General features: G+C 46.8%; 1 protein-coding gene across 1 annotated transcript; it reads left to right on the forward strand.

Moving 5' to 3' along the window:
• Positions 1 to 597: 597 nt before the first annotated feature.
• On the forward strand, positions 598 to 19,669 carry DRC7 (dynein regulatory complex subunit 7). Its single transcript, XM_034073031.1, has 19 exons — positions 598 to 634; positions 1,177 to 1,319; positions 1,658 to 1,684; positions 1,765 to 1,924; positions 2,983 to 3,108; positions 4,861 to 5,055; positions 5,375 to 5,518; positions 5,843 to 6,061; positions 6,765 to 6,902; positions 7,773 to 7,842; positions 8,329 to 8,457; positions 9,373 to 9,501; positions 13,008 to 13,222; positions 13,765 to 13,980; positions 15,049 to 15,159; positions 16,571 to 16,681; positions 17,691 to 17,885; positions 18,358 to 18,497; positions 19,486 to 19,669. Exons 2-19 carry the CDS (start codon positions 1,195 to 1,197, stop codon positions 19,574 to 19,576), a joined length of 2,541 nt encoding a protein of 846 aa, XP_033928922.1. The 5' UTR covers positions 598 to 634; positions 1,177 to 1,194; the 3' UTR covers positions 19,577 to 19,669.
• Positions 19,670 to 21,573: the final 1,904 nt, after the last annotated feature.

Raw genomic sequence — 21,573 nt, forward strand, 5'->3', positions numbered from 1 at the left:
AAGGCCAGATAACTGGTACTGGACACAGGCGGTTTCGCAACCAGAATGTACAGTTGCTTTGCAGTTTCATTATGATTAAAAAAAAAAAAAAGAAAAAGAAAAAAAAGAGAGAGAGTGGAACTGTAGTTTCAGAGCAGCTTCTTGGTCCCGGGGGAGGTGGCTCAAGAGCTGTCCCAGCGAGCCGCACTTGGATGCTTCCTCCCGCTTTGCCCAAGTGTCTCCTGGCAGCGGGGGCTGCAGCACACACGCGCGGTGCACCAGGAGGTCAGCCAGCGAGGTGCTCAGACCAACGGTGGGGAGAGCTGGGGCAGCCAAGGGGGTGCGGGCTGAGCACCTGCAGGGGCCCCGCGGACAGCCGGGGGTTGGGAGGGCCGGTGGCCAGCCCGGGGTGGTGGGAGACCTGGGGGGGGCCCTGGAGGAATCCCCTCACTGAAGGCTGGGGTAGGCTCGGGGAAGGCCCCGGATAGGCCGCAGGCCCCGCCACGTCCCCGCGCTGCCTCTGTGCCGGGGTTGCCATAGTGCGGGTGCTGGGCAGCAGCGGTGCGCACAGGGAGCGGCAGCGGCAGAGCGGGGCCGCAGGGGCAGTGCCGAGGCAGCGGAGCAGGGCTGGGCCCTCCATCCCCCCAACTGCAAGGTCAGTGCCTCAGATATCTGTGTGCGCCTCACGGGTCAGCCTGACCGCGAGGAGCGGGAGGAAAACAGCCCCCACGTCCTCGAGAGGTTATCGGTAACAAACAGCCTCTGTCCTTGGAGGCTGCTGAGCGCTGCGGCACGGCCCGCCTGCCTCAAGGTCCTTGTGCTGCCGGCTCTGCTCCGTGTATCCCCGAAGGCTGTGGCAGGGCCATTAGCTGGTGCCTTGAGGGTTCCAGAGCCGTCTTCTAGCTGGCAGCCGCCCGAGCAGGTCGAAGGATGCAGCAAGGCACGACAAGCGGGGAGTGCAGCACGACCATGCGGCATGGTGTGCTGAGCCCAGCTCCCCTGGTTAGTATGACACCCAGCAGCATGCAGCCGCTTATACACCAAGCCAAGTCCAACCTCAAATTCAGTGCTCCCTCCTCACTGTTACAACTCGGCTGCGCTTACATACTAAATCACTGTAGCCAGCGTGCTGAAGTTTCTGTGTTGCTGTGTATCTGTGTCCCACCCCTGAGTTCTCCGTGGTGCATGTTTCTGTAGTTCCCCAGAGGAGGCAGAATGGACACCCTGGAGGAGGAGGAGGATGAACAAAGAGTGGAAGAAAAGCTGGGGGGTTTGGCAGTCAGTGATGACCTCCAGGATGTGGAGACAAAGGTGCCTGTGGAGCAAGACTGTGTCTCAAAGTAGTAAGTCATGTGTGTCAGTTGGTTGCTGGCATAAGCAGAGATGATTCCTCTGGGGTTCACAGGGGGAAGGCACATATGTGGATGGCACACATGGTCCCCTGGCACAGGGAGGGGAGTGAGTGAGTTTCATGTGCCTGGTTTGTCTGTGCAAGAGTGGGCATGTGTAAATAAGACAAAGTAACTCACTTCATTGCACATGCATTCGCTGCTGTCATGGCACTATACAAAGATCTCCTCAGCCTCTGGGTGTATGTCAGCTTGCCATTACTCCAGAGAAGCTTGGCTATGCCAAAATCATGACCATGGGTATGATCCCCTTTGTTCCTAGGGAAGAGGGAACTTCTGCCATGTTTTGATAGCAAGTCATCTTGCCTGAATTGCTCCTGGCTTATTACCTGTGTCTTTTTGCTTCCTCCTGTCCTGGAATTTATTTTGGCTGTAGCTCCGTTGACATGTCCCAGTTACCATCCTCGTATAAGACCAATTCGCCCAAGGAAAAGCAGCTGCTGCACATCGCTAACAATTTCCTCCAGCAGTATATTCACCTCTGCCCTAACCGCAAGCTGCTCTTCCTCCACCCAGTCAACGAGTGTGGAGTGGAGGTATGGGGTGGTGTGGGGCTGGGGCACATGTGCTGGGCAATGACAGCCCTTCCTTGGGAATGGGAACCCACTTGCTGTACCCACAGCACACTGAACAGGCACCCAGCACCCCGGGAACACCCTGGTTGTCCAAGTCCACAAGTGTTGTACCACGCACATGATGGTGCTATCCTGTGGGCTGCAGGCATCTCACAGCCCTGCAGCGCAATTCTTTGGAAACAGGAAAGACCATAGAAACATAAAGGAAAGTAAAAGAAACACATGAAATAGATAAGGTTGAGACTTAATCACAGATATGGAATCTGAATCCAGAGTTAGATCTTCCTCTGAACTTTGCAGAAGTTACAGGGAAGGAAGTGCACATGGAAGTTTGTGTCCGGTTTTGTTTAGGATTGGATCCAAGCTTCACAACTGCTGTCTAGTTCTGTACCTGATCTGCCCCCTGGCATCTGGAATTGCTACTTTGGATCAGCTTTCCCCAGCATTTAGTATAAATTGAAAGAGTGTGGGTTTAGATTAGGCATTAGGAAGAAGTTCTTCCCTGTGAGGGTGCTGAGGCCCTGGCACAGGTTGCCCAGAGAAGCTGTGGCTGCCCCATCCCTGGCAGTGTTGAAGGCCAGGTTGGACAGGGCCTGAAGCAACCTGTTCTAGTGGAAGATGTCCCTGCCTGTGGCAGGGGACTGGAGATGGGTGAGCTTTAAGCATCCTTCCAACCCAAGCCATTCTATGATTAACATGCTAGGCAAAAATGCTGGATGTTGTAAAAAGCTGGAAAGGGCAGCGGCTGTTTGTCTTGCTTGAAGACTAAGAGAGAACTGGCTTGCACCTGTAATGTGTCTAGGCTGAGCTTGAATCTTTAGGCACAGCCAAGCAGATGCCTCTCAACCTGTACAATTTCCATCTTGGAACTTGTGAGGAGGGTTTCTGTTGCTGTTGATACGATGTAGGGAGGTCCTGAATGTGAGCTGCCACATCCAGGGATGTTCTGAGGATGGCTTTGAACAAGAGACTCTCTCAGACATCTGTTGAGTGACCAAAGTCCTCTTGTTTCCCTACAGAAGTTTGTGAGCACAACAGTGAGGCCAACCCTGCTGCCTTACACAGAGCTGTACGACTGGGATGGCTGTGCCAGCTTCGTCTCAGATTACCTCGTCATGGAGCCCCTTGAGTGTCCTATCACTCTGGTAAGACAGGGGCTGCAGGCCCATCAGAAACAGCCCCATAGTGGAGGTGCTAGAGGGGTCTCTTGGCAGAACACAATATGGAAACCCCAGTGGCTTGGATTACAAAGGTTTCTGACCTCTTCTTCATCCCCTCATTACTTAGGCAATCATCTGATATTTCCAGGCCCTGCACACTTTGAACCTGTAATCCCAGTATATGTGCAGTGTGGTACCTGTCCGGGAGTTAAGCACCATTTCAGCAAGATGAGGCTTGATCCTGCTCCCAGTCATCCCATATGACCAGCTGTCCATTGTGGGTTGCAATGGTGATGAGATTCCCCTCAAAGACCAAAGCACCTTGGAACAAAGGAGTGTATGAAACTTAGGGGATGATGTTTGAACTCAGTTACCTGTTCTTAGGGGCGCTAGACATTTCTATCCCTGTTTGGGGGATATTTTGTGGTGGCTGAAGGGAGACTTCTCAACTGGCAAGAAGAAATGATGCCAGAATTTGGGCAAGTTCTTGGCTGGTGTGAATTTAGCTTATGGGCCTTTTGCTTTAAAACATTGCAGACAGATCAGCTAGAGGTGGAAGTTAAGCCCTTCTCCAGAGTTGTGGTTAGCATTAAATTTTCAGCAGTTGGATGAGCTTGTCCTGACTATTTCTCACTATGGTTAAATTTGTCACCAGATTTGGGTCAGAATTTTCCCACACCACTTTGGAGAGGACTTCTGGGGTCTGTGGCTGTCATGTTACAAGAGGAATTTTCTGAAAGCCTTTATATTTGATCAGCCTGTCAGTGTCCCATCAGCCTGTCTTCATCCCATTGTGCACCCTTTACCTTGCAGGTCCCCTTACACTGTTATGTGCTTAGGGTCACACAGGTGTTAAGGTGCCATTTGTGATTTGATAGATGATTACTGATTTCCTTTAGAGCCATGAGGTTCTAAATCAACCAGGCTGGAAAAGACCTTTAAGATCATGAAGTCCAAACATTCCCCAGCACTGCCAAGGCCACCACTGAACCATGTCACTAAGGGCCTTGTCTACACAGTTTGTGAACACTTCCAGGGATGGTGATTGCACCATCAGTACTCCAGCAGCACCAGCTAAGATTTTGAAGCTCTCGGTAGTTAAATTAAACAAAACAACAGACTCTAAGATACTCTGTGTAAAGAAGTCATCCTTCATGTCTCCCTGATCCACCAATATAATATTGGTAGTTGATGCTCTTGCATGGTAAATGGTCCTTGGAGCAGACATAGTTGGGTAGGGTTTGACAATATCTATCTTGAACATAAATGTCAGTCTTGCACTACAGTGAGCCCAGATGCAATCACAGAAACAACAACAACAAAAAAAAAACAACAAAAAAAACCCAAGGTTGATGCTATACCAACAACCCAGTAATTTGGAGGCACACAGTTTTATATCTTTGCTCTTGGGCCTTATGTACTGTTGGACAGTGTGATTTGAGTGGCTTTCTTGCGTGCAGATCATTGGTCATTCTACATCCTGTTTGGATTTCTTCTCTGACTGTCCCCACCAAGAAGGAAACCCAACTTTCTCTATCCAGCCCCACTCATGGTTTGAATATGAGTCCAATAATTTTCCCACAGTGGCTTATATATAGGAATTTTATGTAACAGATTCTCTATGGGTGCAGTACCCAGGGATATGGGCAATGCCCTCTTACCTCTCCTGCTTTCTGCCTGGTGTATGTTTCAGTTTCACAAGACAAGCACTGTAGACATGTATCTCTCTCTTTCAAGCCCAATTCACTTCACTCCCCAACCACCACCCTGAAACATCAGCGAGGGAACTGCTTTGACTTCAGCGTGCTGCTGTGCTCCATGCTGATCGGGGCCGGGTATGATGCCTACTGTGTGCAGGGCTATGCCACCCTTGAGACATGCACCCTGGATGAGACGCAGGAGCTGTGCCCACTGCTCAGGAAGCCACTGGAGGTGAGACCTGCAGGGAGGAGCCCAGCATGCATGCTTAGCCTCTTCATTTCCAATGAGCTCCAGAGGTGAGCTAAGGGGAACAGCTTCAGGCCCATGCTGGGTTTCAGTCTGTACCAAACAGGGACCTCACCAAATTAATCTTTTGAGTAAGTTTCTACAGTTCCTTAAAGAGGCTTCTTTGGCTTCACTGAATTCCTGCTCACTAGGTCCAGTATTGCAAATGGCCAAGAGCTGGGAACTGAGAGGTACCTGTAAGCCATGCCTTTTCTCCCTTCTGTTGATCTCTGCTGAGTTTCACAGCAATACCCTGGTTTTGTAGACACAAGTACCAAAAGAGGAGGTGAAGAGCAAGTATAGAATTACGCCCCTACCAGACATGCAGAGCAAGTTTGAGCTTCAGCAGGAGGCCAAGAAGGCAGCAGCAATTGAAGCTTCTCAGAAGGACAAGGAAAGAGACAAGAAGGTGAGTAAAAAAGATCCACCGCACTGTAAACTCCAGGGTCAAGAGGTGAGATACAGTGAATGGCTGACCAAGGAAAAGAGTTCACTGGCCTCCTCTGTGAAGTATGACACAACCCTGAGCATGGAGATGAGCACTTGGCCTCTGGGAACACAGCGTATGCTGGCACAGCAGTATGTACTGTGTATGTGCTACGTCACTCTTCAGGAGAGTGTTAAGGGCCTGGAGACCTTTAGAAGTGGTCAGAGGAGAGAATAAGATTGCCATTGGGTTAGACTAAGTAGCAATAAAATGGCAGTAATTACTTCTCTGTCCTCTGTGATACAGGAAGCGGGAAAGCCAAAGCGTGAACCTTTGCATGGGTTGCGGGTCCACGCATGGGTTTTGGTTCTGTCTGGGAAGAGGGAGGTTCCTGAGACCTTCTTCATCAACCCCTTCACGGGAAACAGACACAACACCACAGACAAACGCTTCCTTGGGATTGAGAGCGTCTGGAACCACAGGAACTACTGGGTGAATATGCAGGACTGCAGGCACGGCTGCAAGGTAATGAGCCCTTTAGCACCCCATGCCTGGGAGGGACAGTTGAGCTAACCAGAGTCCTGGAGAAGTCCAAGATCAGTTGTGATCCCAGTTCCACTTAACCATTCTTTGTGTTGGCTCTGGTCATGTTGCTGTGATGACATAGACTCTGAACTACTCCAGGACATTCTAGACCCAAAGCTAGCAAATGTGGATCATACCTATTAAACCCCTAGAGTGCTAGAATGTCAGCTTTTAAGGCTGGCTGGATGCTCATTCTCCCAAACAACAGCTTTTAAGGCAGAGGATGTTTTGAGCCCATCAGGAAAGATCTTGATGAGGCTCTTCCTACACCTCAGCTATTCCCCAGCTGATATAAAGTCTACAAGGCAAAAGTCTGACTTAGAGCAACTTGACTCTGAGGCTATACATGTCCCAGGGAAGGAGGCAGAAGCATCTCCAGTAACTTTGATTCATCTGTGGCAGAGGCATCATGAGGAAAGGGGTCTGCAGTCCTTTAGGCACAGGGGCAGTCTTTGGGGTACCAGCCATGGGTCTGACACCCACCTCAGTGAGATGTGAGGTCTGTCCTTTATAACTCTCAGGGTTATAAAGGTCTGTCCTTTATAACCTGACAGCCAGCCAGGTCCAGAGCACCGCAGGTGGGCAGAGGCAGCCTTCAGTTTAGTGCCCTTGTAGCTAAGTGGGTTTCTTCTGTATGGCCTAGGATCTCATATTTGACTTGGGTGACACTATCCGCTGGGAAATCATGCTTTCAGAGAGCAACCGTCTTCAGCTGCTTCCTGAGGAGGAAGAAGAGTTATTTGGCAGTGACACAGTGAGTGACTCAAATGGCTCTCGTGCAGTGGGGAAGCTCTATTGAACTGGTATGCTCATAGCCCCACGTATGTCTGCCTGCCTGCTGCCCCCTCCAGGTTAGGTCACTATTACTCCAACTGTGTTTTTAATTGGCACTTTCGGTTCCTTCTCAGTCTTCAATAGTTCTACTGGTTTTTGAAGCAGGACTTCACATGGTACTTCTGGTGTCCTCAGTGACTTGGGATCTGTGTATGCCTCCAGTGCACTGACCTTTAGGATGAAATCAGTTAAAGAAATAAAGTCAAAACAGACATTTTCCTGGACATTTTTTGCCCTGCTGGTCAGCACCCAGCCTAACACGCTGCTAGGTGGAGTTGCCAGCCAAGTGTAGAAACAATGTATTTACTGTAATATAAAAAAGTGCTGGGTATTGGAAGCAAAAGATGGTATGTTGTCCTGTTGGGAGAACACAGCATGATAAAACAGGCACTGCATCAGCATGGCAGGACAGAGGAACACCAATAAAAGCATGTCCCCTCCTGTTATTTGCCCTTCTCACACTGTGTCCACAACCAAGGAGCAAAGTGTCTTACATATTCTACATAATGTTGGTCATCAGTTTGAATGCTGAGTGTCCTGTTCACCCTGTCCTGCAGGAACATTAGCCAGAAGATAATTCCATTAGTCTAGAGTAGGGACGTGCTAGTGAGAGTGTGGGGATGTGGTAAAGCTCTCCTTCCACATAAATGCAGTATGCTGCTTGCTTCTGTCCTTGGGCTGTGTGACCAAAACAGCTCTTATAGCTGCACCACAGTGTGCCCGAGCTGAGTCTGAGGCCTGATCACTGCACCAAAAGGTCTCCTGGGATAGTAAGTGAAGGTGCCAGAAATGCAAATCTCTTTTTCTGTGTCATCAGGAGAGAGAGAAGAGAATGAGTTTTGACATGCCACCATCGTGGGTAGCCCCAATTTGGATACCTCCCAGAGGTATGTATTCTTTTGCCCCTAGGTACTCTTTTAGTGGATTTGGGATATTTGTTTGGCTCAAGAGTTCTCCCTTCAGGATGGACAAGGTACAGCAGTGAGGTGCAGCAGATGGAGGCAGCAACAGCCGTTAGGTTGAATGCTTGCCCTCGGTGTACTGTCTCATGCTCGGTGGGACCCCCCCCCAACTCCCCTTGCCCAGACACACGTATGTTTTCCTGCCAGATGAAAATCATCTCAGTTTTGCCTGGGATGGATTTTCTGTTCCAGTTATGACCCTGCATCATCAAATACCTGCTTTGGGAGAGAAATGAGTTATTATACTATTACAGCTTTAAGGCAAGAGTCTGAACAGCTTTGCTGGCAGCTGAATGTGATCAATAAATGCATGGCTTCCCTTAGACTGTGGTTTGCTCCCTCTTGAATTCTTTTTCTTTGGGCTGAATAAAAGGGAGTAAATCTTTATGACACCTCTATCTCCCACTGCAGAGTTTGAGACCCGCTATTGCCAGGGGAAGAAGGTGACTCTGTACAACAAAGCAAAACTGGAGAAATGGGCACCATACCTGAATGGCAATGGGCTGGTGCAGCGTCTCACCATCTACGCAGGGCTAGACTGTAAGAGGGATGGGTCAACAACTGAGCAGACACAACCGGGTTCTGTTGGTGGTAAGGGGTAGGATGTCCCCTTTCTGTCAGGGTCTCCCCTGTGCTTTCCCATCCTCCTTTCACATTCGGGGGGAACTGTCTACCACATTTTCAAATGCTTCATCAGGCTGTCAAGCCCCAGAACTCTCCAGCATTGCTAGGGAGTCCTGTGAGAATTTTGAGTCTGATTTACAGCCCATTGGTGAGGCTGTGCAGTGCCAGGTCAGCTGCTTGGATTTTCAGTCTTCAGAGAAATGGAAGTCTCATTTGATTTGATCTGGTAGTATCACTATTCCCACTGGTGCTGATGGAAGCCATAGAAATATCCAGACTGATTTGATCTGGTAGTATCAATATTCCCACTGGTGCTGATGGAAGCACCATAGAAATATCCAGACTGTGTCCTTTCTGTGGGCACAGAATGGGAAATACCCAAACTGTGGATATGTCTGTACTCAGAAGCATTATTCTTTGGTCCAAGAAAAGGTGTAGATTCTTAACTGGACATCCAGTGTCCTGTCCTCAGTCCTCTTGGATAGTGTAGTGTTCCCATCTCATTCTCCTTAACTCTCACACTATCATAAAGTTTTTGGGACGGAATTTCTCTTGCCTAAATGTAGCCATGTGCTACACCACCTTCTCCCCCTGAGCTGACTACTTTACTTCTTGTTGATGGAGAGGAATAATCTCTCCTAAGGTATAATTTATCTACTCAAATGTAGCTTAGGATTCATCTACAAAATGCCCCTGTGCACAGGGCCAGTTCAAGTGACTGTACTGCAGCAGGAGTACAAGGTGCTTGCACAAACATGGGGGTGCATAAGATGAATCTTACCACCTCCAACAGGGTGATGTGGGGTTGTGAAATGCTTTGTCTCCTGACAGATACTGATGTTGTGGAGGTGAGAGAGTGGTTTGAAAACCGAGAAGACATCCTGGTTAGAAGAGAAGTGAATAAACAAACAGAGCTGACCACAGACTACTTCAGCAAAGGACATTCCCTCTGTCTTAAAGGTATTCCAGATTATCTGGCAGCTACTGCAGCTGGTAGGACTCCGTGTGGATCCTTCCAGCAGTGGCAAAAGCCCAAATGTGGGGGTGGAGAAAACTTGTGTTGTTGGCTTACAGTCCTGGAGAGTGCTCCCCCCAACATAGCAGGGGAAAAATACATACCTATCATGTATATGATGATCTAATTTACTTTTACCAGTAGAGGTGATAGAAGTAGAAACTTTCTCCTTAGGATTATAGAATCACAGACTGGTTTGGGTTGGAAGGGACCTTAAAGCTTGTCCACTTCCAAACCCCTGCCATGGAGAGGAACACCTTCCACTAGAGCAGGCTGCTCCAAGCCCCGTCCAGCCTGGCCTTGAACACTGTCAGGGATGGGGCAGCCACAGCTTCTCTGGGCAACCTGTGCCAGAGCCTCAGCACCCTCACAGGGAAGAATTTCTGCCTACAGTCTTGGTTCAATCTCCCGTCTGTCAAGTTAAAGACATTCACAGAATCCCAAGGGTTGGAAGGGACCTCGAAAGATCATCTAGTCCAACCCCCTGCAAGAGCAGGGTAACCTAGAGTACATCACACAGGAACTTGTCCAGGCGGGCCTTGAATATCTCCAATGTAGGAGACTCCACAACCCCCCTGGGCAACCTGTTCCAGTGCTCTGTCACTCTTACAGTAAAGAAGTTCTTTCTGATGTTCACATGGAACCTCCTATGCTCCAGTTTACACCCATTACCCCTTGTCCTGTTACTGGATATCACTGAAAAAAGCCTAGCTCCATCATCCTGACACCCACCCTTTACATATTTGTAAACATTGATGAGGTCACCCCTCAGTCTCCTCCAAGCTAAAGAGACCCAGCTGCCTCAGCCTCTCCTCGTAAGGGAGGTGTTCCACTCCCTTAATCATATTTGTGGCTCTGCGCTGGACTCTTTCAAGCAATTCCCTGTCCTTCTTGAACTGAGGGGCCCAGAACTGGACACAATATTCCAGATGCAGCTTCACCAAGGCAGAGTAGAGGGGGAGGAGAACCTCTCTTGCCCTACTAACCACACCCTTTCTAATGCACCCTAGGATGCCATTTGCCTTCTTGGCCACAAGGGCACATTGCTGGCTCATGGTCATCCTCCTATCCACCAGGACCCCCAGGTCCCTTTCCCCTTCACTCCTTTCCAGCAGGTCAACCCCCAGCCTGTACTGGTACATGGGGTTGTTCTTCCCCAGATGCAAGATTCTACACTTGCCCTTGTTGAATTTCATCAAGTTTCTCCCTGCCCAACTCTCCAGCCTGTCCAGGTCTCACTGAATGGCAACACAGCCTTCTGGTGTGTCAGCCACTCCTCCCAATTTAGTGTCATCAGCGAACTTGCTGAGGGTACACTCAGTTCCAGGTCGTTGATGAAAATATTAAACAGCACTGGTCCCAGCACTGACCCCTGAGGGACTCCACTAGTCACAGACCTCCAGCTAGATTCTGCCCCATTGACCACAACTCTCTGCCTTCTTCCTTTCAACCAGTTCTTGATCCACCACACTACCTGATCATCAAGCCCACACTTCCTTAGCTTATCTATGAGAATGTTGTGTGAGACAGTATCAAATACCTTACTGAAATCAAGAAAAACCACATCTACCGCTCTACCATCACCCTCCACCTAGTCACTTCCTCATAGAAGGCTGTAAGGTTGGTCAAACATGACTTCCCCCTGGTAAAACCATGTTGGCTGTTCTTAATGACCCCCTCATCCTTGATATGCCTAGAGATGGAGTCAAGAATAAGTTGTTCCATCACCTTTCCAGGGATGGAGGTAAGGCTGACCAGTCTATAATTACCCAGGTCCTCCTTGCTCTTCTTATACACTGGCATGACATTTGCCATCCTCCAATCCTCAGGCACCTCTCCCGTTTCCCATAACTTACCAATGATGGAGAGCGGCCTAGCAATGACCTCCGCCAGCTCCCTCAGCACCCGTGGGTGTATTCCATCTGGACCCATTGATTTATAGATGTCCAGATTGCATAGCTGATCCCTAACCCAATCGTCATCTACCAAAGCAAACTCCTCCTTTGTCCTGACTCCTTCTGGGGCTATAGGAATCTGGGGTGCCCAGGGAGAGTCTACAGGAGTAAAGACAGAGGCAAAGAAAGCATTCAGCACTTCTGCCTTCTTTGTATCCTCTGTCTCCAGGGCACCCACCTCGTTCAGCAGTGGGCCTATATTGCCTCTTGTGTTAGTTTTATTTGCTATGTATTTGAAGAAGCCCTTTCTATTGTCCTTAACCCAACTTGCAAGATTGAGTTCCAAGGAGGCCTTAGCTGTCCTAATTGCCTCCCTACATCCTCTAACAACTGTCCTTATTCCTCCCAGGTGGCCAGCCCCTCCTTCCATAATCCATAGATTCTCCTTTTCCACTGGAGTTTGCCCAGCAGTTCCTTGTTTAACCACGCTGGTCTCCTAGATCCCTTACTTGATTTCCTACCCATTGGGACGCTCTGATCCTGAGCTTGGAAGAAGTGGTCCTTGAATGCTGTCCAACTATCTTGAGCCCCTTTACCACCTAGTACCCTTTCCCATGAGACTTCCCTTAGCAGTTGATTGAAGAGGCCAGAGTTGGCCCTTCGGAAATCCAGAACTGCGGCCTTGCTAGGTATTCTATTCCTCCCACACAGGATCCTAAACTCCATCATCTCATGGTCACTGCAGCCAAGGCTGCCATTGACCATCACCACTTCAACCAGACGCTCCTTGCTGGTGAGTACTAAATCTAGCAGTGCTCCTCTCCTAGTTGGTTTGTCCACCATTTGCATTAAGAAGTTATCGTCAATGCACTGGAGGAACCTCCTAGACTGTGAATGATTGGCTGTGTGAGTCTTCCAGCAAATATCAGAGTAGTTAAAATCCCCCATGAAGACTAAGGCATGTAGTCGCAAGGCTGCTTTCAGTTGTCTGTAGAAAGCCTCATCAACTCCTTCGTCCTGATCAGGAGGTCTACAATAGACCCCCACAACTGTATCACCCATACCAGTCTGTTCCTTAATTCGTACCCGCAGACATTCCACTTACTCCTCATCTGACCCCGGACAGAACTCAATACATTCTAGTTGCTCTCTCACCCTTGTCCTGTCCTAACAGGCCCTTGTAAAAAGCCAGTTCCCATGTAAAAAGTCCCTTGTTTGGTCTTTCAGCATTGTACAGCTGGGGGCGAGAAAGTCCTGCATCAGATCTGTTGCTCAAGTAGCATTTCACCCAGAGACTGTGCCCATTCCTGACTTGGGAAAAGCAGGGTCCAGGCTCCACTCACTGCTGCATTACTGTGTAAGGAAGGCAGTGACCCTGAAAAGACATCCTGCCATCCTTAGGCCATGACATGTTGGTACACAACAGTGAGGAGATTACATTCCCTTCTTACACACTGGGGACCATTTGATTTATTGGCTGCTGAAGAAAATGAGACTTCCTCTGTACACACTCATGTTCACTGTCTCATAGCTGCTAATGTCTCTTACATCCTCAGCTCACACTTATACATCGCTGGAGCCCAGGACTGGACATACAATGGAATTTTACAATGAGGCACGAGTTGATGGCCTCCAGAAGCGTGTTGAAACTGCTAGTGAGATGACAGAGTACTTCATGGGGCGGGATGACTTCCTTTACCTCCGGCACGTCAACTTTGGCAAACAAGGAGAAGAAACACAGAGAACTGACATGAACTCCAAGCCTATCGTGGTACAGTCTAGGCAGGAACAGAAGAATATCTGTTATAGTGATATCTATACTGTGCAGAACATAAGGCCTAGGGCTCTAGGTTCATTTTCAGTGGACACAGCCAAGGCAAAGCTCCAGATGAGATATCTGAGCCTTGCTCAACTGTTTTATCTCATGGTTGCTTGCCTGGCAGAGAGCTACAATGTGACCAGTTGCCACCAAATGCATTGAGCAGCTAGAATAAAACTGGGAAACTAATACTTGGAAAATGTGTGTCAGAGGAAGGGAAAAAAGCCTGACTATGATTTTGGAATGAGATTTTCACAGGACTCAAAACTACTAAAATGATCTCATGTTCTGACCTCAAACTAATAACAATTTAGGTTAAGCAGCGTTGTGCTATTTTCCTCAGGCACAGGAAAGAACAGTAGGACTATGGGCCAATAAATGCCATTGTAATCCAGGCAGAAAAGCACAATTTTTCCCTTGGTTTTTTACTCAACTCTGCAAATCTTCCCAGGTTTTTTGTCTAATCTGCTTCTCTCTTTTTTCACCCCCATTAGCAAATCAAGGAGTGTTTTCACAGAAACCCAGAAAAGCCTGCTGATGAAGATGTCGCAGAATGTATCTTTCTGATCAAAGAGGAGGACATCCATCTGACATACCACCTCAAAGATAAATACATTACTGCTTCAAAGAAGCTTTTCCACAAACTGCCACAGAAGGCTAGTAAAGAACATGAAGTCTTCATGACCCCAGAAACATGCATCACATACCAGGTATGAAGGAAAACTACTTATATCAAAGTTTTTCTAGAGCACAAGACACAAAGGGAAGGTCAAATGTCAGTGGAAGAACTCCAAGCATGCCTTATTCCAGGCTGCCCTCTGCTCTGTGTGCACACCTCCCTCACAGACAGCCTCCTTGCTGACAGCACAAATGCCCCTGGAGATGCACTGTCATGCTGGAATGTAAGACATACTGTAGCATGAAAGGCTTGCTGTGGCCATGCCTGAGGTCATCTTCCTAGACCTGGTCATCAAGCAGCACAGGCACTGGGATCTTTCAGGGTGCTGGTTCAGCAGCTGTTGGGCTCAGTCCTGTGAATTCACGGCAGGGAAACTGAAATTTCCTCTGCTGTTCTCTCTTGAAGAAGAGGTACAGCAGAGAAGCAGAGGCAGGCATCCCAAACATCCCATCCATTTCTGCCATGGACTTCTTGGTTCACTTTATTGCTTGTATCTTCCAAAGTTTACCCTGCAGATGCAGAACAAGATGCTAAAGCTTAATGTGTTGCTGATAGATAGGTAGATAGATGATAGATGATAGATAGATAGATAGCCTTCAATAAAAGATGCTCTGAAATAAGTGGAGTGCTGTCATTAAGCCAAATTCTCTCATTTGGGGGGGGGGTGTCACTCCACTGACATCATTGATGTGGGTCTGTAACCATAAATTCTACAGTGATGCTACACAATTATACTTAGGAAAATCAAAGAGAGGTTAAAAATACGTGATTTTTTAATGTTAAGCAAGTTTTGTTGAAGTTTCTATTTCCCACTGGGAAGGATACACAGGGCACGAGTGCCATCCTTTCATCTCTAATCCTGCAAAACTGGTTCCAACTGTATAAAAGTGCAAGATGTGCCATCTGCCTCACATTACCGATGGATTCAAAATCAAAATTAAGTCTAATAAAGTGTTCTCTACGGGTGAGATATTTCAGTGATGGAAATCAGTGTCACTATCTTGACTATAGCGGAGTTGTGCCAATTTCTGATAGCAGAGTACCTGGTCCCATGCACCCAGAGAGTTCTACTGGTCTTCACTAGTTCATCTGCTTTCAGGCAGGGTCTTTTGAGAAAGGCAAGAGTTTGTTCCATCTGTACAACTTGTTGAAGGAGCTGACAGCGAAAGAGAAGCGGGTGAAGGAACAAGTCCAGCAATCTGAAGCAGAGGTAACAGGGGAGGTGCCCACCCTGGGTCAGAGTTGGTCAGGCGTGGGAATCATAGAATGGTTTGCGTTGGAAAGGACCTTAAGATCATCCAGTTCCAACCCCCTGCCACGGGCAAGGACACCTTCCACTAGACCACGTTGCTCCAAACCCTGTCCAACCTGGCCTTGAACACTGCCAGGGATGGGGCAGCCACAGCTTCTCTGGGCAACCTGTGCCAGGGCCTCAGCACCCTCACAGGGAAGAATTTCTTCCTTGTATCTAACCTGAACTTGCCCTGTGTATGTTTGAACCTACTGCCCCTTGTCCTATAACTACAGTCCCTGATGAAGAGTGCCTTTTCAGCATCCAAATAATTTGAGCTGATTGGTTGCCAAAGTATTCTTAACATAAGCTGTGGTAAAAATAAAACTGGTGCCACAGAGCTGGTCTCCATGCTGAATTCTTGAGCTTGCAGCCCAGCCATTGTTCAGTAAAGATGTAACTTCAATGTATTTATGGAGAGTCACACACTTTCCAGTTCCTGCTCTTACTCTTTGTTCTCTGAAAGACAGTTTCAGGGAGCAAATGACCGTGTATGAATTGGGGCATCTGGAAACATACCTGCCTTTTGTCTGAGAATGAGACCAAAAAGAAAGGATATTGTATATGATCTATCTGGTTGCTAGGCATTTCCAGGAAGTCCTAATCAAAACATTGAAGTAAATTTTGGTGAGAGCAGCTGTAGGGAAATACTTTATAAAATACATTGCTTGTACTGATAATCACACTGTGACCCTGTAACAAATCCATGTTCTTTGTACTTGTCCTTCAGGTAGTACTTCTAGTACTTCATGCTAAATACAACCATTCTAGCAGATGGAGGAAAAGCTGCTGGATATTTTTAAATTTTTTGCTTAGGAAGAGGAACCCCTGAAAGAGACGGAGAAGTACTCGATTCTATTAGCCCAGAATACTAGTAATAATTAAGAACAAGATTGCAGAAGTCTTTTTTTTCTCCAGAAATTTGAATTTTGCTCCCTGTGACCTCATGAACACCTTGCCAAATTTCTCTCTCTTGATGTATCAATAGACAAAATATTGCTGGTGCTGTATATCCTGTTGAGACAAAGAATAAGACAAAGCTATCAGTGCAATTTCAGAAGTAGTTGCAAGACCATTACTTCAGAACAGCTTTCTTAACACATAATATCAATAATTGTTTTCAAGAATTTAATACAGAGCAGCAACCTAAATATAAAAACACTATTGGCTTGACCTATCAGCAGAATATGGACATACTTGAATAGATCTCCTATATTTAATCCTGTACTGCATTTCCTGTACACAGCATCTGCTTGGCTACCAGGTCAAGCATGTAAAAGTGCTGTTGTTTTGTAAGAAAGCTGAAGGCTCTTCCTTTGATTTTTGGAAGGTGTTAACTATTTTGAAGATCCGTCAGACTGAAGAAGCCAATGTTAAATTATCAGTTTCCATTTATAATAGAGAGAGGAATGAAGAGAGAAGACCACAGCATGAAGCCATGGTAGGTCAACTTCATTAATTCCAATATTTCTTACATGTACACAAATAAATCTAGAGAAAGCTTTTTCTGTCTGAGAATTGCCTCTGAGGAGCTGTTAGTACCATTAAAATACTTGGGCTGATCCCCTAGCAAGTTAGCACAACTTCAGCTGAGTTCTCATTAAAACAACATAATCATGCTTTGACCTTCTGGAAAAATTTGCATCATCAAGATAGATTGTTGTTTTACTTTGTTTAATTGATAAAATAATGAACAAGTATTAGATGAGAATAGGGATTATAGCAGGGAGTATGAGAGTAGATTCCAAGGTGCATCTTTCTAGACAGGCTCATTTTGTTAGGCAAACACACATTTCTTTGTGTGACAGGAATCAGTTGCTTTCTTGGGTTTCATTCTTGCACAGCCAGTTTTGTTCCAGGATCTCTGTTGAGGAATTAAGAACTTAGAAATATTCTGGACAAATACAAAAATAATTATTACTTTCAGTTTTTTCGAGATCTCCAGAATGCTTTTTGTGAATGGTTTTTAGACTGAACAGAGAGATTATAAAAGGTGGTACTAAATTTTACATGCTAAACTTCTGCCATGAAACAAAACAGGGGCAGAGATGCAAGAACCAGCTACTCACCAGCCTATAAACTTGTGTCACTCAAAACACCTTGTCCTAATGTCTTCCTGTCCTAATACAAAGAGATTTCATAGATCCCTTCTTGCACCTCAGTGGATTACACATTTTCTGTAAGAGATGTCTTTAAAATCAAGGAAATGAGGAGAAATGTTAAAAAGGATGCTTGAAAAGAAACTACAGAATACAAACCACACTGGAAAAGGGTAGGTATGCAAAGCTAATGCAAAGCAGTAATTTTGGTCAAACTAAGAAAAAGAAATATTATTTCCATCCTGGGGTGGCCACAGGAGTTTTGGCCTTTGCTTTTGTTTTGCTTTATCATGGGGTGTTTGGGGAAGTATGTAAATGGAACCATGACTCTTTCTGTCTTTTCACCTCTAGGAGAGCACAATGAAGGATGAGCTCCTTGGACAGAAGAAACAGGATCTGGATTACCTAGCACCTTTCTTTATTCGAAATGGCTGCAGAAATAAGCTGAACCAGGAGCAGGCCCTGCGTGTCAGAGATGACTGCCTGACTGATTTTAAGCATCATCTCACTTACAAAGTCAACCTCATCCAGGCTCGCCTTGAAAAGGTATTCCCATTCTTGTTCCAGGATATGCATGCTTTTTGGAGTGTCTCCTGCACTGGCAGGAGGGTAACACACATCTAATTGTGACAGCAGGCAAGAAACAGACCTCCTTTGATTAAAGAGCCATGAGCATGCCTGGTTTTATTTTTTTACTTTTATTGTTGTTGTTGCTGTTGTTAGCATTTGAGATCAAAGAACAAAATAGCCCCAGATTTAGGTGCCCAGTGCTTCTTCACAACAGGGAGGCAACACACTGAGGTTTTGCTGCCTCTTGCTGTTCCATGTTTTGATGTCTCTCATTGCTTTGCTCAGTGAGACCTCATCTCAAACTTACTGCCTTCCATGAAAGTAAACCAGCTCCAGCTTGTGGTTTCCTTCCTCAGCTACCTGAACTTTTGAGTTGCACTTCTGTGTGCCTTTGCTCCTTGCTCTCCTTTCCATTACCTTGACTCATGGTTGCTTGCTCCCCCAACAGGCGGTGGAGGAGCTGCAAAAGAGACACCTGTGGTTGCAGGAAAACAAGAACCCGCTCAGCACAAAGGAGGAGGATGACTACCTCTCTAGTTGCTCTGAATCCATGTTCCATATCAACGTTCTAGAGCAGAGACTCAGCAGGTAACTGGACTGCCTAAGTAGTGCCCAGGGGAGGTCTACAAGTCAGCCCCCTAGGAACTGAGGCTATTTTAGAGTCATAGAATCATAGAATAGTTATGGTTGGAAAGGATTTTAAGATCAAGACCCAAAGCCCTGCCATATGCAGGGACACCTCATACTAAAGCATACCACCTAAGGCTCTCTCCAACCAGGCCTTGAACACTGCCAGGGATGGAGCATTTACAACTTCCTTGGGCAACCCCTCACAGTAAAGAACTTCTTCCTTAACTCCAACCTAAACTTCCCCTGTTTAAGTTTTAACCTGTTGCTCCTTGTCCTAGCACTACAGTCCCTGATGAAGAGTCCCTCACCAGCATCCCTGTAGGCCCCCTTCAGATGCTGGAAGGTTGCTATGAGGTCTCCACGCAGCCTTCTCTTCTCCAGGCTGAACAGCCCCAACTTTCTCAGCCTGTCTTCATACAGGAGGTGCTCCAGTCCCCTGATCATCCTCGTGGCCCTCCTCTGGACTTGTTCCAACAGTTCCATGCCCTTTTTATGTTGAGGACACCAGAACTGCACACAATACACCAAGTGAGGTCTCACAAAAGCAGAGTAGAGGGGCAGGATCACCTCCTTTGACCTGCTGGTCACGCTCCTTTTGATGCAGCCCAGGATACGGTTGGCTTTCTGGGCTGTGAGCACACACTGAAGCTGGCTCACGTTAAGTTTCTCATTGACCAACACCCGCAAGTCCTTCTCCACAGGGCTGCTCTGAATCTCTTCTCTGCACAGCCTGTAGCTCCAACCCAGGTGTAGGACCTTGCACTTGTCATGGTTAAACTTCATGAGGATGACATCAGCCCACCTCTCAAGCGTGTCAAGGTCCCTCTGGATGGCATTCCTTCCCTCAAGCAGATCAATTGAACCACACAGCTTGGTGTCATTGGCAAACAATACCCTACTCAATGTCCTGCTGCAGTTTTTCTCTGATACCCCCTTCTTGTTCTAGGGAAAAGCAGATGGCGCCACAGAAATACCTTGCTCTAGAAAATAAGTTGCGCATGGATCCTCGCCTAGCAGAGCACCTCGGTTACATCTGATTTCTTTATTCCTTCACACACCAGACACTGTGAATTGGTGCTGAAACCTGAGAGGAGCAGCCTGGAAAAACAGCATGGAAAAGTTTTCCTACCTGGCTGCAGTAAATCTTTTGTTATTATCAGATTGTTGGAGATTTTAATAAACTTGTTGCATTCCCCTTTTTATTTTCCGTCTTTTGTTTTAAGCCCCATCTACAGTCGCATAGGTTGTCTGTAATTCCATTGTGCTTGAGACCCCAGGTCTGAGTGAGAACTCACCTTTAAGGTCTTCTTCAGAAGCGGCTACAAATTATGCACGCTGTATTGCAGGACTCCTCCAAACCTGCTCCCTAGCTGCTGACAACAGGAGGAGGATTATTTGGGAATACTGATTCTTTTCCAACAAAATAACATTTTTGCAAATTTTTAATTCTATAATTTGGTTTTGTAAGTAGCACAAGCAAAGATCTTGAACTTGTAAGATCACAACAAATATAACAAGTCTTTGACCTTATTGAGAGGTCAGACTTTGGATTTTAACATATGTCTCCACTCACAAATATTGGCAGACAGGGTAGAAAGTCAGCAGTAAATCCAAATGCATTCCCAATTGAATAAATTCTAGATAATCAAGTATTTTGGTTAATTCCCCAAGATCCACACACAGAAGTCACTATGTGTGGCATTTATTGGTATTTATGTGAGTGCCCGAACCTGGTAGGAGATAATCCCTGATGTACTCTGTAGTATATTGAGCACTATAGACACCCACGAGGGTTCCACCTATAGGTCCAGTCCCTCTAAGGGTCATCTTCAGTGAAGACTATACTGACTGCAGCTGGGAAAGGCAGAAGTTCACTTTGCTGTGATACCTGAGAGAAAGGGACATCACACCTGAAATAAAGCATGTAGTAGGGCAGACTGAACTTCTTGCTTTATGTTAGCTGTCCATTTTAATGCAATAGATATATGAGAGAGCTTTTACAGAGAAACATCCACCCCAACTGCCTGTTTTGTTGCAAGTCATTTCTCTCCTGTGTTGTTTGTTACATTTTTAAGAGATGAACACAGTGTCAAGATCAGAAGCCACTACAGCTCCTTATGCCTATGCAGCTAATGGGCTGCAGTGTTTGGTACCCACCATAGCAAATGCCCAGGTCTGCCCAGGCCTCCCAGCTCCCAGTTTTGGAGCTGTGAGATGTTTCATGACAGCATGTTGTGTTCTAAGCCAACCTCACAGCAGCAGCAGCCTATTTTACAGCACCACCATTTCTGACTGCTCTGCACCCCTCCATGAGTGCTTGGCTGGTAGGGCAACCTAGCAACAAGCCAGGGAAGGAGATTGCTCATGAAAAGTTTCCTCTTGCACATAAGGAGGGATTTAGATAAGAGGGGTTCAGGTAACAATGCCCTACTGAAAAGAATCATTAGGGATTTCAGGAAAGCCAAAAAAAATAAATGTCCAAATCGGAAGAACTGTGAAGTGGTGAAGGTCTAAGGGACCTCAGAGAACTGGGGAAAAGGGAAAACCTTAGGTCTCTAAACAAAAAGGAAAGGGAGAAAAGGGAGGAAGAAAGGGAGGGCAGGGGGAGGAAAAAGAAGGGGGTGAAAGATAAAAAGGGGGGGCAGAAAAGGGGGGAGGAAAGAAAAGGGGGAAAAATGGGGAAAGGAAAGGGATGGGTGAGAAGATGGAAAGAAAAAGGTGCAAGCAAGTCTGTGGTTATGAACTCATCAGCGTTAGTTTAACACCAGAATAAATTAATTTAGAATCCTTTTACAGCCACCAGAGACACAGCTGCTGCCAAAAATCAGTTAATGCATACTATCAAGTACTTGCATCAAAATAATTTTATTTAGTAATTGGCTTGAGAGATGGAGTAACTGGCTTGAGAGCCAAGAAGGAAAGCATGGAAGTGGCACGACTGCACCCCTTCCAAGCAGAAAGCACCCAGCATGGCTGCCCCAGGAGGAAAACAAACCTGAGGCTCCGGTGGGCCTGACTCTAATGGCAGCAAGAG

This window comes from Melopsittacus undulatus, chromosome Z (assembly GCF_012275295.1).
Source record: "Melopsittacus undulatus isolate bMelUnd1 chromosome Z, bMelUnd1.mat.Z, whole genome shotgun sequence".
Classification (NCBI taxonomy): Eukaryota; Metazoa; Chordata; class Aves; order Psittaciformes; family Psittaculidae; genus Melopsittacus; species Melopsittacus undulatus.

What these genes read in the sequence shown, in the direction of transcription:
- DRC7 (XM_034073031.1), top strand. Translation starts at nt 1,195, where the DNA reads ATGGACACCCTGGAGGAGGAGGAGGATGAACAAAGAGTGGAAGAAAAG. An exon ending in TGCTCAGGAAGCCACTGGAG is followed by an intron (nt 5,056 to 5,374) that starts GTGAGACCTGCA and finishes CTGGTTTTGTAG; the next exon opens with ACACAAGTACCAAAAGAGGA. An exon ending in ACAAGGAAAGAGACAAGAAG is followed by an intron (nt 5,519 to 5,842) that starts GTGAGTAAAAAA and finishes TCTGTGATACAG; the next exon opens with GAAGCGGGAAAGCCAAAGCG.